The sequence below is a fragment of the Corvus hawaiiensis genome, chromosome 6 (assembly GCF_020740725.1).
Source record: "Corvus hawaiiensis isolate bCorHaw1 chromosome 6, bCorHaw1.pri.cur, whole genome shotgun sequence".
Lineage (NCBI taxonomy): Eukaryota > Metazoa > Chordata > Aves > Passeriformes > Corvidae > Corvus > Corvus hawaiiensis.
Genome location: NC_063218.1, coordinates 24,348,469 through 24,363,488, shown reverse-complemented (window position 1 = coordinate 24,363,488; position 15,020 = coordinate 24,348,469). Strand labels below are relative to the sequence as shown.

The following is a 15,020-nucleotide window of genomic DNA, read 5'->3' as shown; positions in this document are numbered from 1 at the left end:
CTTGAAAGAAGAAAAGTAATCAAGGAGCAACAGATCAGTTGCCCTGACACATCTCTATCTGAGACCTCATGAGTTTTCAGTTGCCTCTATCTTTTATCATTAAAGAATGTAAAGGCAACATAGCATCATTTACCTCTATATTTTTTGTCCATCTGCGTCTATTTCCCACTCACAGCCTGCTTAGCGCAGTAGCTCTAGGCAGGAAAGATGTCTGTAATCCTAGGTGCTTTTATTTTGTTTTTATATGTTTTTTCCTATTTATTGCAAAAGCATCTTAATTCCTGTCATTTATGACTGGTGTAAACCGTAGATAATGGCAATTCAGACCTCCACTGGATGACTCTGCTTTTTTATTTAATTTAAAGATAGGTCATGCTATGTTCCAAAAGCCGTGTACTGAATACACAAGAAAGTAGATGGGTTTGATTTTAATCAGCACCGCACTTCAAGCACGCTCTCATCTAATCCCGTTTGAGGATGCAGTCACACTGAATAATGGAGCTGCACTGAAGGCAGAACAATGCTGCATAAAAATCTGCTCTACTGCTTCAGGCCACAGTTGTGAGCTATTTTACAGCAGTACAAAAACTACAGTGAAGTTAAGCCATTGGGACTTTAGAAAGCAAGAAATTCTCTCCAAATTACTTCCTTTCTTCCTTCTCGGGTTGCAGGATAATGTCAAAAACTGCCCTTGTTTCCAGCAAATAGCAAAATGAGCACTCTTTTCTGTAATAAAAAAATCACTGCTAAGAGTGGAGTTGGGTTCTGTCTGGTGCTTGGGTAAATAATGGTGGCATCAACATGAGGGCGGCACCATATGCAGACCTAGCAGACATGCTCTCTAACCTACCCCTCATTATGAAGTCATGGGGCAGCTTTAAATAAATCCTTCTCACGCCCTGCTGGTACATTTAAGGGAGTCACCAGGAATGTACAGCCACCCCACGTTTCTTCACACATCTGACATTCACCACATCACCATGCATGTGGCACCTGAGGCCTGGGCGGACTCTCTGGTGACCTCACTCCAGGGGGAAAACAGCTGTGCTGGCCCCTTCCCAGCAAGGAACCCTGTGCCTGGAGATGTGCTCCTAGAGTGCACAGGGGACCATGTTTAGCCCCTGTCATGGCACCCCAATAGCTTTCCAGCAGGGAGAGTGTTTTTGTGCTGGAGGTGTCCACAGTGGAGTTGAGGACTCGCCTCACAGCAGGAGCGAACGCACCACAGGGTGTGCTGCAGGAACGGGTTTTCCTGCACTTCATAGGAGACTGAAGAAGCCAAATACCTCAGCTTGTGACAGGATGCCCTGACAAATGCTCCTTCCACTTGAAATTGATGCTAGAGCAGCCAGGCTGTGCTGCCCTCACAGGAGGGAGGAGGGCGGACAGCGAGGACACAGCCAGGCCAGGTGCAGGGCAGGCTCTTGAACCAATACAATAAGCAGAAATGAGGTCTTACACCAAACAAATGTCTTAGTGCCTGTTCCCAGAGTTCTGTGGGTTCACAGCTCACTCCCTCCAGCAGATACTTCATGCTGTAAGTCAAGCCTGAGCCTCTACATCTGTAGCCACAGCTCAGGAAATGAGCTAATTCAATCACACAGCGAGAACTGCTGCTTCATGGTGCAGCAGCTCCTGTCTGTAGCCTAACCTTTGCATGCAACAGCTGCTTGGGAAGTGAAATCAAATCCTGCCCTTACCAAAGTCATCGTTGGATGGTCCTGTAGTAGAAGGTAGTTTTACATTGCCTGGTTCTGGGTACGTTTTTTATTATATAATTTTCTCTGTTTTGAATGAAAAGAATTAAAAAAAAAAAAAAAAAAGGCAAACAACTTTTCAAGCTATTTACCAAAACACAAGGTCAATATATTCTCACTACTAGTAATGAATCTGAAAAATCATTCAGTGGTCACAAGTTACCACTATAAACTTGTTCCTCTACATTTTTCCTACAGTCAAAACCACCTTTTTTTCACTGCTGAGCCCACTCTCCCTTACTCATGGTATGGAACAAGTCTTGACTTCACACTACTCGATATGCTGACCTTCAATGACTCTTTTTGCCCCCAGAAAAATCTTCAATTCTGTTTGATATGGGAAGAACTTAACAGGGTGTCTATAGTCCTCACATTCATAAAATCTTCTATCCAAATGAAGTTCTTGTGACCTGAGCCTTCCAAGCTAACAATAAAGACTCTGATATTTGTGGAACAAAGGTTTTCTTTTCCCCGATTGTGTACCTCAAGTAATGTGTTCAAAGATAAAAGCATTGTTTTATCAAAAGCTGAGTCCACCAAAAGCCATGGCTTTATACAGTATGCATGTACAATAAACACATTCCATGGTGTATGACATTAAAGACTTAAAAATATTGAAGTGTGCATTAGCAATCTGAATAAAGATAGGTCAGCTGGATCTGAGCTACATTTTCATCTTGCAAAGGTTACAAGTGAATGTCACGTTAACTACATCTGCATTGCATTAAAGTAAAAACTCCCAATTACTGAATGAAGAAACAGAGGGGAATCATTCAGATTTAAAGTGGCTTCTGCAGGGTAGGATTGTCATAAAAACTAGGTCACGAGATCTGTGAGTTGGCCAATGGTAGAACTTAGTCTAAAAATAATAAATGGATACATGTACAAAACAAAATACCCTTGAATTCTAATTAAAGGCTAATTTTGTATACAACCAAAAACTTTGGCAGAAGGCCCAATTGTCAAAGCAAGGGGCAGCTAATGCATTAAAATGAAAAAAAAAAAGACTCCAAAAAGCCAGAAACAAGGACAGGCAGCAAAGGAGGAGTATAAAGTATTGCTTAGGCAGTCAGGGATGGTGTCAGTAAAGACAGAGCACAGCTGACGCTCAAGCTGCCCGGGGCATAAAAGGTAAAAGGAAAAGAATTCTGTAAGCAGCCTGGTAGCAAACTGAGGTTCAAAGGAAATGTGAAACTGGTATTTAACAGGGAAATACTGAAAGATTTTTTTGCCTCAGTCTTCAAAACATTCCAGACCTCCATACACACCTGCAGTTTGAGGAATGAGGAAACACAGAAGTAAGAGAATTAAGGACTATTTAGAGATATTGGGTATATTCATGGCTACAGAGATAGATGGAACACATGGAAGGACAATTAAAACCTGGGTGATACGATTGTGAAGCCACATCATTGTAAGAACATAAGACAATTCAGGGAAGTCCATGGAAAGGGGCTAAATATTACAGTCATCTTTAAGAAGTCTGCAGAGGATCTGAGGAACTAAATGCTGGACAGCTTCAACTCAGTCCCTAGAAAGACCATGCAGCACAACTCTGAGGATCCATTTCCAAACAACTGAAGGACAAGTAGCCAGCAAGGAAAAGTGTGGATTTACAAAGGGCAGATCAGCCCTGACAATCTGGGCTCTATTTCTCTAATGAAATTACTTGCTATGTGGACAAGGAGAAAGTAGTGAATAGGATATGCACCCCGCAGTGACTCCATGCATCAAAGCCACCAGTTTTATCATTGTAAGAACTTCTCCCATAATACCTACAAGTCACAAGTACCATGCCTCAGCTGCAAAAGAACCTGTAGCTGCTCCAGCCTTCCACAATCATTTGCTTCTCTTTCCTGGCACTTCGAACCTCCTGCATCAGGTTTGCCTGTTTTCACAGAACCATAAAATTGATAAGATTGGAAGGGACCACAGTGGGTTATCTGGTCCAAACTCCCTGCTCAAACAGTCATCCTAGAGCACATGGCACAGGGTTGTGTCCACACAGTTCTCGAATATCTCTGGTGAGAGAGACTCCACACCCTCTCTGGAGAACCTGTTACAGTGCTCAGTCACCCACACATTAAAGAAGTTCCTCCTCATGTTCAGGTGGAACTTCCTGTGCATCAGTTTCTGCCTATTGTCTCCTGTCCTATTGCTCAGCACCACCAAGGGCCCGGATCCACCCTCCCAGGGGTACCAGCCACTCCTCCCAACTTTGTGTCGTCAGTGATCTTGCTGAGAAGGCATCTGCCCCTTCATCCAAGTCACAGATGAACAAGTTAAACAGTATAGGGCCCAGTACTGAACCTTGGGGGACACCAAGGTTGGTGACAAGTCTCCAACTAGACTGTAGTTTTACCTGTTTCATGCCAGGGGACAGCCCCCAGCTGAGTATTCTGCAGAACTGCTTAACTGTACGAGACTTAGGACAGTGATTAGGTGTAATGGTCCTCTTGTTCTCTGACCTAATAATTCTTTTTGTATTCCATGGGGGGTTTTTTCCCCACAAATGAACCTGGAGTTATCAGAAGTGTTCAGCCAATCCTAAAAATCCTAACTTAAGAAAATTTAAGAAGTTTTCTTCTGGTCATTTTAGACCTTCTAGATAATTGTCTTCTTATATTAGTTCAAGTTGAGTAAATATTTTGGGAAGACTGCAACCAGCCCATAGACACAACACATTTCCTTTAGTCAATCACAGCCTGTTTTCCTCTTTTCACAGATATAAAAAAGAGAAATAAACATGCAAATCAGTGCCTGTGTATTCAGTTTCTTATTTTGTACACTTGTTAGAAGATGAGGATCAAAACAGGATCATTGTGCTGAATTCCCTCTCTTGTGTTTATTTGTGCACATCTTAAAAGTTCACCTTTTTAAAAGAATAGGCTTTGTTACACCTAGGGAAGTTTCAGTTTTAAATCAGTTTTTTGTAGCTCCTTTTATATCATTTCTTAAAACGTCAAAAATGCTTATGACACATTGTTTACTTTAGAGTGTTGTCATTTTTATCATAAAAGTCCAGACTGAAAAAGGAAAGAAAGAAAATATTACTGTGTTTTCCTAACTGAAGGTGAATTTAACTGAAATTCTACACTGATTGGGCCCATACTTTTATGGATGTGTCCTGGTTTCAGCCAGGATAAAATTAGATGTCTTCTTAGTAGCTGGTACAGTGTTGTGTTTTGCATTCAGTATGAGAATAATGTTTGATAGCACACTGATATTTTAGATGTTGCTAAGTAATGCTTAGCCAAAGTCAAGGACATTTCCTGGTGCACAAGAAGCCAGGAAGGAGCATGGCCAGGACAGCTGACTGAACTGGCCAAGGTGATATCCCATACCATAAAACGCCATGCCCAGTATATAAACTTGGGAAGCTGGCCGGGAGCTGCCAGCTGGTGCTCAGGGATGGACTGGTCATCAGGCAGCAGGTGGTGAGCAACTGCACTGTGCATCACCTGTTGTTCTTGGGTTTTATTCCTTTCTCTCCTTCTCCTTTTCATTACTATTATTATTATTGTTGTTACTGGTTAAAGGAAGATGCTGTCTTTTGAGGCAAGTACCAGTACTTAATGCTAGATAAAGAAAGATAAGCCCTGCCATTTGCATTCCATGTTTTTGTAGGACTGCAGGAGCAGGGAAACTTTCATTTAATTTTTTTTTCAATTATTAAACTGTTCTTATCTCAAACCATGAGATAAACTACCTTTTTCCAATTCTCCTCCGTATCCCATCAGAGGCAGGGTGGGCAGTGAGCAAGCTGCTGAGTGGTACTTAGTTGTTGACTGGAGTGAAACCACAACAGGCTGTAAAAGAGGAACAATCAAAGACACTCGATTACACCAGTAACTAATTGGAACCAGAATCAGACCAGAAGCTTCATGTATCTACTGCCGTCTGGAGGTTTGCTAAAGGTAATGCAGTGATGAAAATACTCTCACTCACTGGGAAGCTGCAAATCCCTACTATTACTTTCTCTGCGGTTGGCCTGCTACTGCAATCCTACAAAAACATGCAATAGCAGCCAGAGTGTGGTGGAAAGGGCTTATCTGTTAGCATTAAGTACTGATACTCATCTCAGAAGATAACATTTTCTTTTAACCAAAGCTCTGATCCTGCAGGAGATTAGCACACGCATTTGATCCACACACAGAGCAAAGCAACCACTTATTCCATTGGGATCCAAGTTACAAAAGCAAATTATTCCATTTCTTTGTGAGATTGGAGGCAGAAGCTGTAAAAGTATTCTTTGCTTCTTGCAAGGACATGGGAACTGTCAACTGCAATGTGCAACACGGTATTTCAAATATTACATCTTTTTGATATATATTTCTATCAGCAAATGAAATGGTTGCATCTAAGATTAAGAAGTTGCAGAAATCTGACTAAAACAGATGTCCTATTTATTCTGTTCAACATAATTCCAAGTTATTTCAAGCTCTGCTTTGAATGGCATTATGTCATACATTACCAAATATAGCAACTCAAAAAATAAATCCAGATTTATTTATATACATTACTTAACTAGGACAAAGTATAATTTTTCATACAGATGCTACTGGCCTATTCTGAGGACCTGTCACTTCATGTATTTCAGATACACACAGGGAACAATTTAATTTTTTCTTTAATCTGCTTTCAGTCTACTGATTAAGATGGATTAAGCCTTTGAAAGGGTCCTGCCCATGTGTTATCTTTTCAGTTAAAATCATCTCTCAAAAAATACTCCTTGTGTGTTTATACATGTAGTTTTGCACCATGCCAAAAAGAGCACAGGAAGCAGAGAGCTGCTGGTCCACCTCCTGCAGTTTGTGGGACTATTTCCATTTGGGCTACAATTATGCTGGATAACAGGAGCCTGTGCAAGGACCTGTCTTTAAATTTGTAAATTTTCAACTCCTTCTCAAGTCAAAAAAAAGCCCTCTATACAAGATCCTGGGCAACCAGCTGTAGGTGGGCTGGCTTGAACAGGTTGGACAAGGTCTTTTCCAGAGGTGCTTTCCAACCTTCACCTTCCTGTGACTCTGTGAAAAGTAGCATATACAGTAAAAGGACTCTCCATCCTGTAGCAGATCACATGTAATTACCAAATCCATCCTTTTTCTACAGTTATCTATCAGGATTGTATTCTTCCTTTCTCAAGGAAAATTCATTCACATCCCTCAGCCAGAAAGAGGATATTAGGTTAGTAAATCACTTAATCACTTTGATCTGGAAGCTGCAGCCATCACTTTGTGCACTTATGATCAAAAGTATCCTGTCAACATGTGACTAACACATCTCATAAGTACAAAGTAAAGCAATTTCAGTTATTCACAAAGGAAAGGAAGTAACAGCAGAACATTTATGCAGTAAAATTTCAGCACAACCATCTTTTCTTTGTAGTCAGCCAAATTATAAAAATAGCAATCACAGTGCACTTGGCTCAATTTGCTTTTGATGGGCCAAAAATCAGAAAACAGAACTGAGTAAAGATCTTTTTGCCATGAACATACTGTATAACCTATTCTGCAAGGGCTGCAGTAGTCTGCTCCACCACCCATTCATGGCACAGCTGTGCTTCTGGGGCCTTTTTGCCTTCCTTGGAAACAGCCACTAACAACTGCTTGCTCTAGGATGCCAAACTGGTGCTCATAATCAAATGAAAGCTCCAGAGTGTCTCGCTAGCATTTCACATTAAATCAGCTTCCCGATTGGAACATAGCAAGGATTTTTCTGCTCTGGTTAGACTTGCAGGGACCTCCAAGGTACTGCATTTCACATGGCTAACTTGTTCTGTCAGCTAGGCATTTCACTTAAAATTCTTTGCTATTGCAGAGAACCCCAGACACTGTCACATGCTTTTGATCTCAGCTGCTTTTTCTGCCATATCACAGAGCAAACTTTATCTTACATTTTTGTGAGAAAAGTTAGTTTTTCAATAGATGTTAAAAACATCTTTTGTGGCTGACATCTTATTCACAGAGGAAACAGCAAAACATAGACCCGCCTGAGCAAAGGCTCTGTTACGCAAGTATGGCTGTGGGGACTTAGCTGATGGCAATCCTTTTTTCCAGACCCATCTGCACTCCAGTGAGAAAACACTAGATATTCTGCAAATGGTTTTAATTTCAAGGAGACTGTGATAAAACCCTCAGCTTCTAAATGATGAAATATGCATTCTTCAGAGTTCTGCAGTAAGTTAGTTTTCTCATTTTCTGCTTTTACAGGGCCAAAAATGAAGAACAGTTCCATTGTCTGGTTCAATGCCATCATTTAAAGGGTGTCATCTCCATTTATCTCCTCCTCTAACAAGTGAGTGGGAGCAAGTCTGAAATGAGAAATTATATCCCCTCATGCTCAAGCACTGCTCACACCACATCTGGGCTATTTCCCCATCAGTGCAGGGTGTAAACCTAGAGAGTAGAAGGAAATATTATAGCAATTTGTGTGGGAGGGTCACATTTTGATCCCAACTAGACTGGCAGCATTGCCTGAAACCATGAGCCACACCAACAGCCCCAGCTTGGCCAGCTGTCAGTGTCTCCCCTTGCAGATTGTCCTTCACATCTGCTCTTGGACAAACAGGAGTTTGTCAGCAGCTGGGCTTCCATGCAGACAGCAACTGTGGTAGCAAGAAGAGATCTGAGGGTCATTCACTGCTCTTTTCTTTCTGGCATGCTCTTTTCACAGCATGCCAGAAAAACACAGCCAAGTAGTATTTTGCCCACCTATAAAGTTGCTGTGAGTTTTCTGGAAAAGATTCAATACAAGTCCTTTTAAAAAACAGGGCTAACAAAAGTACACTCAAGGATGAACGAAGACCAGCAGTGCTATAAATTCCTTATAAAACTACTTCATTAGCCAGGTGTGACATGTCTGCAGATTAGGATAGCTCAGTTTAAACTGTTCATGTTTCAATTAGTAATTCAAACTATCCTGCTACGCTGATATATCTAGCAGGAAGAAACATAATAAAAAAGGAAAAAACAACCTGTCCCCCATGGAAGCACTTGCTTCAGATCACACAGGATAGGGCCTTAAAATGTTCACAACAATCCAGAGCCAAGACTCAAACATGTCTGTGCATTTCTGTAGAGAAAACAGCAAAATCCACACCAGCTCATGGTATGCAACTGAAAAGGAGCTCACAGTTGAATGCTAAAAACATAAAATCCTCTTCCTTGGTGCTTATTAAATGCAAGGGCTACTTCATACCAATCTAGTGCCACCTATGTCTCTGCCTAGCTTCAATTTGTCACACATGGCTATGTTCCCTTGCTAAACTTTTACTAATAACCCTATAAAAGCAATGCAGTTCCATATGCTATCTGTAGACTATGAACTCTGGTACATGAGTCACTGGCATCTCTCCTGAGGTTGAAAGGTTGGTAACCACAAAGAGGCGAGTTCTAACCCAGAGGGAAGTACATGTTCAGGGAGTTCAGAGGCTGTCCCAGTTTTATTTTGGCCCCACTTCAACAACCATTATGGTTCCAAGTTACCCTGATCACGTAATTTATACACATGCTTTGAAAGTTGTTAATCCCTTGAGTGAGTGGTTGTCTGTTCCCAGTATTCAGGAAGAGAGAATAGGACAGGGTTGCCATGCCAGGACTTTGTGAGACACAGGTTCTTTTTCTAGTACGGTATATTGGTCTTTGGCCATTCTCTAGCCAGAGAACCATTCCCAAAATGTGCACAGTTCCAATGCATTAAGCTGACTGCAGACCATGACACAACATACGTATTTTTCCCCAGGAAAGCCAAAGAAGAGCCTACTGCTTGTTCCACACACATTAGCTGGCAAGCAAAGTCTTACCCCCCTTCATGGCTAGTGTACCACACAGCTGGATACCTCCAGGCAGTCATAGAAAAGGATGGAAAGACACACAAAATGGACAATCTGCAGGAACTGGAGACAGCCTCCCTTGTTAAAGTATGCAGTGATTATTTTGCTTAATTTTTGCCAAAAATCAATTTATGGACATTGATCCAATTGTTTATCTTTTAGCATCGCAGTTCTTCCTTCAGACAAAAGCTTACACTATTAGGAACAATCTGCTATTTTAACCAAGATTTCAGATTAAATTCAGAGCAGAGAAACAGCTTCATTAATTTTTCCATCTGTTCTGTTCAGGCTTGTTGGCTTTCATGTAACATTTAACTTTTGTATGAACACAAAATGCCAAAAGCTAAACTGAGCTCAATTCTATTGTTTCACAATCTGACAGGAGGTAACATAGTCATTTGCCTCAGACCTGGGTGAACAGGATAGGCCTCTCATCACTGTTCACCAACTATTCTATTCAACCAAGGAAAAGAGGGAACACTGGAAAATGCAATTTTCCTAACATTGATGGCAGCCATAGGCCCACTCATTGATGTCACAGTTCCACAGACCAAGATGTGAAGTTCTAGGAATTTGACAGTATTTTTATTTCTAGGCAAATCCACTTGCCTTTACGCAACTTAACTTCAAATTTTGGTTGAGCTTGTTAAATCTGTGCCTAAACCTGGGAGTTATCCCATCCAAGCATGAGAAGACAGTCTACAGTTAACAATCCACTCCTTTTTATCCCAGGAAAAGGAAATAAAATTATTAACGGTTGGTATTAAAAAAAAAAAACAGAAAATGTGAAACAGAGTAGCTAAAAAAATCCCAATCCTAGACTCTCCAAAAAAAGAGATCCTGAAGCTGTATTGTAACAGATTAAATTACTGTCAAGTATTTCCAAAGGTTCTTAACACACTGATTGTTCCAGTCACGGTCCTGTAAAGCAGGGGCAGCCTCTTGGACAAGCCAGGCTATTTACCACAACAGCTTAGAGTCAGCAAAAAACCAAACAGCAGAGGCTTGATGTCTTGCTAGTGAAAGAGCAGAGCACTGTCAAGGATGTTCTGACCTTCCTTCCAGCACACTTAAATACCTGTGTGGATGGCAACAATTCTAGTTTTGAGATCCAGTCAAAAATACTTCAGAGTTTAAAGGTTTTTATATATATTAAATTATCATCCACATTTTAGATGATGGCTTCTATTGCTCAAAATGGCTTGTTTCAAAATAATTAACGACCATTTCTCTTCCTGAATGAAGGGTAGCTCTCACACGTAAAAGGTCCAGGAAACTTTAATCTCTTAAGACACTGACCGTAGGAGCTTTGTGTTGTGGGCTGATCTAAACCCATCAATGGCATATATATATATATATATAATAAATGGACTCAAGTTCAGGACTTAAGGCACTGGAAAGAGAAGAAAAATTTAGATGGTTTTGTAGAATGTACAGCTTGTAAAGGCGTGCAGAGAAAAAGGCAGCAGGTTAGAACTAAGCACCTTATAAACCAGGCACTGTATAAGCACTGTCAATCACAACGTGCTTTTCTGTATGTCCTAACACCAGACACAAGAATATCAAAGAACACCAACAGCTGTTGCATTGCTATGAGTTCCATCTGATTTTATGATCCTGGCAAACCTTTAACTTCAGAATCTCCCATGTTGCTCTCTGAGACTAAACGTATTTCCCATGGCAATGCTTCAGGCCTATGTATGTCCAGTGAGGAACTTTAGATCAAGAACAGATCTCGCACTGTTCTAATCACAGCCTGCCTAACAAGGTGGAGAAAGCAGCACCTGTCTGCTTGTTCCCCTACCTCTGACTTTCCAAGGGTAATTTTCAGTCTTTAACTTGCCAGTCCTTAACAGAACAGTCAGCAACTGTTTTATCCCTTATTCTGCAAAAGGCTACATCTTCCAAGTCTTTTTCTCAAAAACATTTGACCAACTCTTCCTCTGATTTCCGATCTGTTTCCAGCCAAAAGCAAATATTCAAAGCAATCATAAATAGACCAACCTTGAGTGTCACAGATATTGGAGATTGGTAGAAACTCTTCACCAAGAAACCCAGTAATACAGACATTAGCAAGGACTTCAAATTGTAGCAATTTATCTTTTTTAAACCACTTTCTTCTGTAGCACAACCCTACAATGCATTATTTTAAATGTTGATCAATTCTCAGTGAACAAATGGCTTCTGTCCCCTCCTGTAGCTCACCTGACCTATGCCAATGTGCAAGAGATATTAGATTAAGTAGATGAATGAGATGTTGCAAGTTACCAGGACTGGATGGCCTTCACTAAGGAGTTCTAAAGGAAGTGAGACATGGAAGGGCAGATGTGCCAGTGAACACTTTTAACTACAATTACAGACAGTCACTGTGCCAGATAACTGGCAGACCACTGGACATTTTGGAAAGGTTTTTCCCTCCTAAGAAGCATGCTGATTCCATCTCACTAACCATAGAGTCTTCAGAATAGGTGAATAAGCAGGAGGATAAAGGTGATACATCAGACATATTTGGATTTCCAAGAAGTCTTCGACAATGTTAAATACTTGATAAGCTAATGTTGCTAAGAAATTGGATTTTAAAATAGCCATTACAAGGTGAAAGCTAGTTAAAGGGTAGGAATGAAAGCAGAAAAAACCCCATTCATTATCATGACTTGGGGATGACTTGATTTATTACGCAAACTGTACCTAACTATCAAGTAAACTGGACATATTTGGTGTTACAAGAAAATTTAGGCTGTTTATTAGCTAAAACAAAAGAAAGTCAAAAAGGCTACTGAATTATCACTTTCTAAACTGCCACTAGCATAAACTGTTCAGTACCTCTGGAAGTTAAATTAGTTTGATACCAATTATTACATGAAAAAAAAGGTGAAGTTATTCTAAATTTTATCACTACTACCTTTATTTCCACATTTTATTTCAAGAACTGACATAAACCAGCACAATAAATACAAGAAGTGAGAGAAAAACATGTATTTTATTTGCATTGTGGCAAAAGGAGCTCATCTCATTTAGATCAAAGAAATGGAGAGCAAATGATTCAATCAAGTTTTTAAGAATTTACAGAAAACAGAAAAACCACCCTCATGTCTATCACACCAATAAACAACTGAATTTCGTATGAACTCTCTATTCCTTTAGACTTGGCACAATTTTTTATTGCCCACTACCACACTTCACATCTTTGCTTGTCAAAATGTTGTATTACCTATGTAAACATCTGGTTTATGCGTAAACTTCAACAAGTAAATGGGAAAGCCTACTGATTTATCCACTCCCAAAAAAATCAAGTGTGAACTAAATATCAAATTAATTACATCATACTCTACGTAATACTGTTTCAACAAGAACTATAGCCTGTTGAATTCATAACAAAAGGGATGCAGAAACAAAAAGCAGATGTGCAGTGTCATGCATTAGTGTAATAACATTATAAGGCAACAATAAAAAAGGTAAATTTTATTTTTAAGTATACTCACCAAGACAAAAATCAAGGCTGTACTCTTAGTTCATTTTGGTAGTGTAGGATTTCTTCTTAGCTCAAGCAGAAAGTGTTAACTTTTGAGCATATTCACCTGTTACTGTGTTTGATAATAGATACTTTGGTCACAATACATGTGGATTTAAATTTTGTGCAACAGTGGATTTTATACCTTTTCAGTTCAAATTCTTTATGTTGAAATAAAGAAAAACTCTGTTCCCAAAGAATCAAGTAGGGTAAAAGGGAAGAAATACTTGAAATTAAATACTCCTAAAATAAACAATACATGAACAATAATATCTCTGCAGGAAATAAAAGTTCATAAGCCTGAATCAAAAGATTGAGTTAATACTATTCTTATATGCTTTTTGGTGTAGCTTTGTTCACTTCATGCTCAAATTGAGTAAGCAAAAGTAATTATATGGCAGTCTGGAAAGCCAGACATCACCAAAGATTTCCTTTATTGTTCAATGGGCCTTTTATGCAGAGCATAATCAACCCCAACCATTTAAACAAGAAACTGAAATCACATCTCGAAGTTGTTGCAAATGATCTCGAAGTAATTTTAGTACCACAGTAACCGAAATGACTGGTTTTTTCCTGAAGTTATTTGCCAATAACTTAATCTACTACCTGTGATTTTTAAAAACTGCAGTTCACATTAAAACATTTGCTGATAACAAAAGCTTTTCTTTGAAAACAACACTGCTTTACATCTAGTCAGGCAGCTTGTGCATATCAGAGCATTCTGTCAAGAGAGACACGGAAAAGGGTAAAGGAGGAAAAAGCTGAAATATGGCCGCAGTTTGTCTGTGCCTTCCACGCACTGCAGAATCTCAGGCAGCACTAGAGACAGCGAGTTTCTTCAGATGATCCATAAATACTTGTAAGCTGACATCATCAGTAAGAATGGGTGCTCCAGACTCCTACGAAATAAGGGAAAAAAGGAGAACTGATTATACACATTGTGAAGAAAAAGCATTTTAAGGCACAGTATGTTCCACTGAATAAACATTTTATAAATTTAGCAAGATCTTAGAAGTGTATCATTGTCGAAATTCTCTGACAAAAAATCCCAGCAGACTGTACATTTACATAAATTTTCATACATTGCATGAATTCCAGCATAAACCACAACTACATTCTCTTACATATTAACACATACAGCAATGACTTGCTACTGTATCGCAGGATCTTTACATCAGCCATACACAACTCCAGAGTTTTTTGACAGCTGCCAAATATTAACTTACAAATTTTCCATGGGGCAGTTCCTGCATCATTCCTACCTCAGTAGAGCAAAAGGGAGAGAAACAGTAATATGCAAGTGACAACCAACAAATCAGTATCACTCAGTGAAGCTCAGACATATCAAAACGGTGAAAGGAGGAAACAAATCCCCTAAGGGTCTGATTTGTCACCAAGGGAAGGTCATCCAGCTTTCCCAAAGAGAGCTGGGCCTATTCTCTCCTGTAGCTCTGTACCACCTCAGAGAAAGACCAAAAGCATCTGAAAGTCACAAGCAATCAGATCACAAAAGATATGAAAAAACCTTTTGGGTGGATTCTTGCAATTTACTTTTTGACCTCAGAAGTATTTTCACAAATCCAAGAATTTCAAAATGGTCATGTTTTAATCACTATTTTTGAACAAATTTACACTCAAACCAGCAGTTGGCAACTCTGCAAATATTACATAGTAACTCCCTTAAGTTTTTTGAGACCAGTCTACCACTACTTCCATTTACAGATGTAAGAAGAATTCCTATAAATCTCAACAATTCAATGTTTTCAAAGGTACTAAGAATCCATATCTCCAAATTAAACCAGAGCTGTCAGAACTCTTGTAAAGTCTTCCAAAAGACAGACATAAAAGTCTTAACAAGGATGCTCAGAACTGGTGCTGTTTCCTGAGAACTGGCCGGAAACAGTTCTCAGTTAACGAT

At 39.7% G+C, this 15,020-nt stretch overlaps 1 protein-coding gene across 1 annotated transcript in view; it reads right to left on the bottom strand.

The window, feature by feature from the left end:
• Positions 1-12,552: 12,552 nt before the first annotated feature.
• SEC23A (SEC23 homolog A, COPII coat complex component) overlaps positions 12,553-15,020 on the bottom strand; it is a 28,438-nt gene continuing 25,970 nt past the window's right edge. The window contains exon 20 of the mRNA XM_048307404.1: positions 12,553-14,001. Within this exon, the coding sequence (XP_048163361.1) occupies positions 13,912-14,001 (90 nt within the window). The 3' untranslated portion in view covers positions 12,553-13,911. The remainder of the gene's footprint in view (positions 14,002-15,020) is intronic.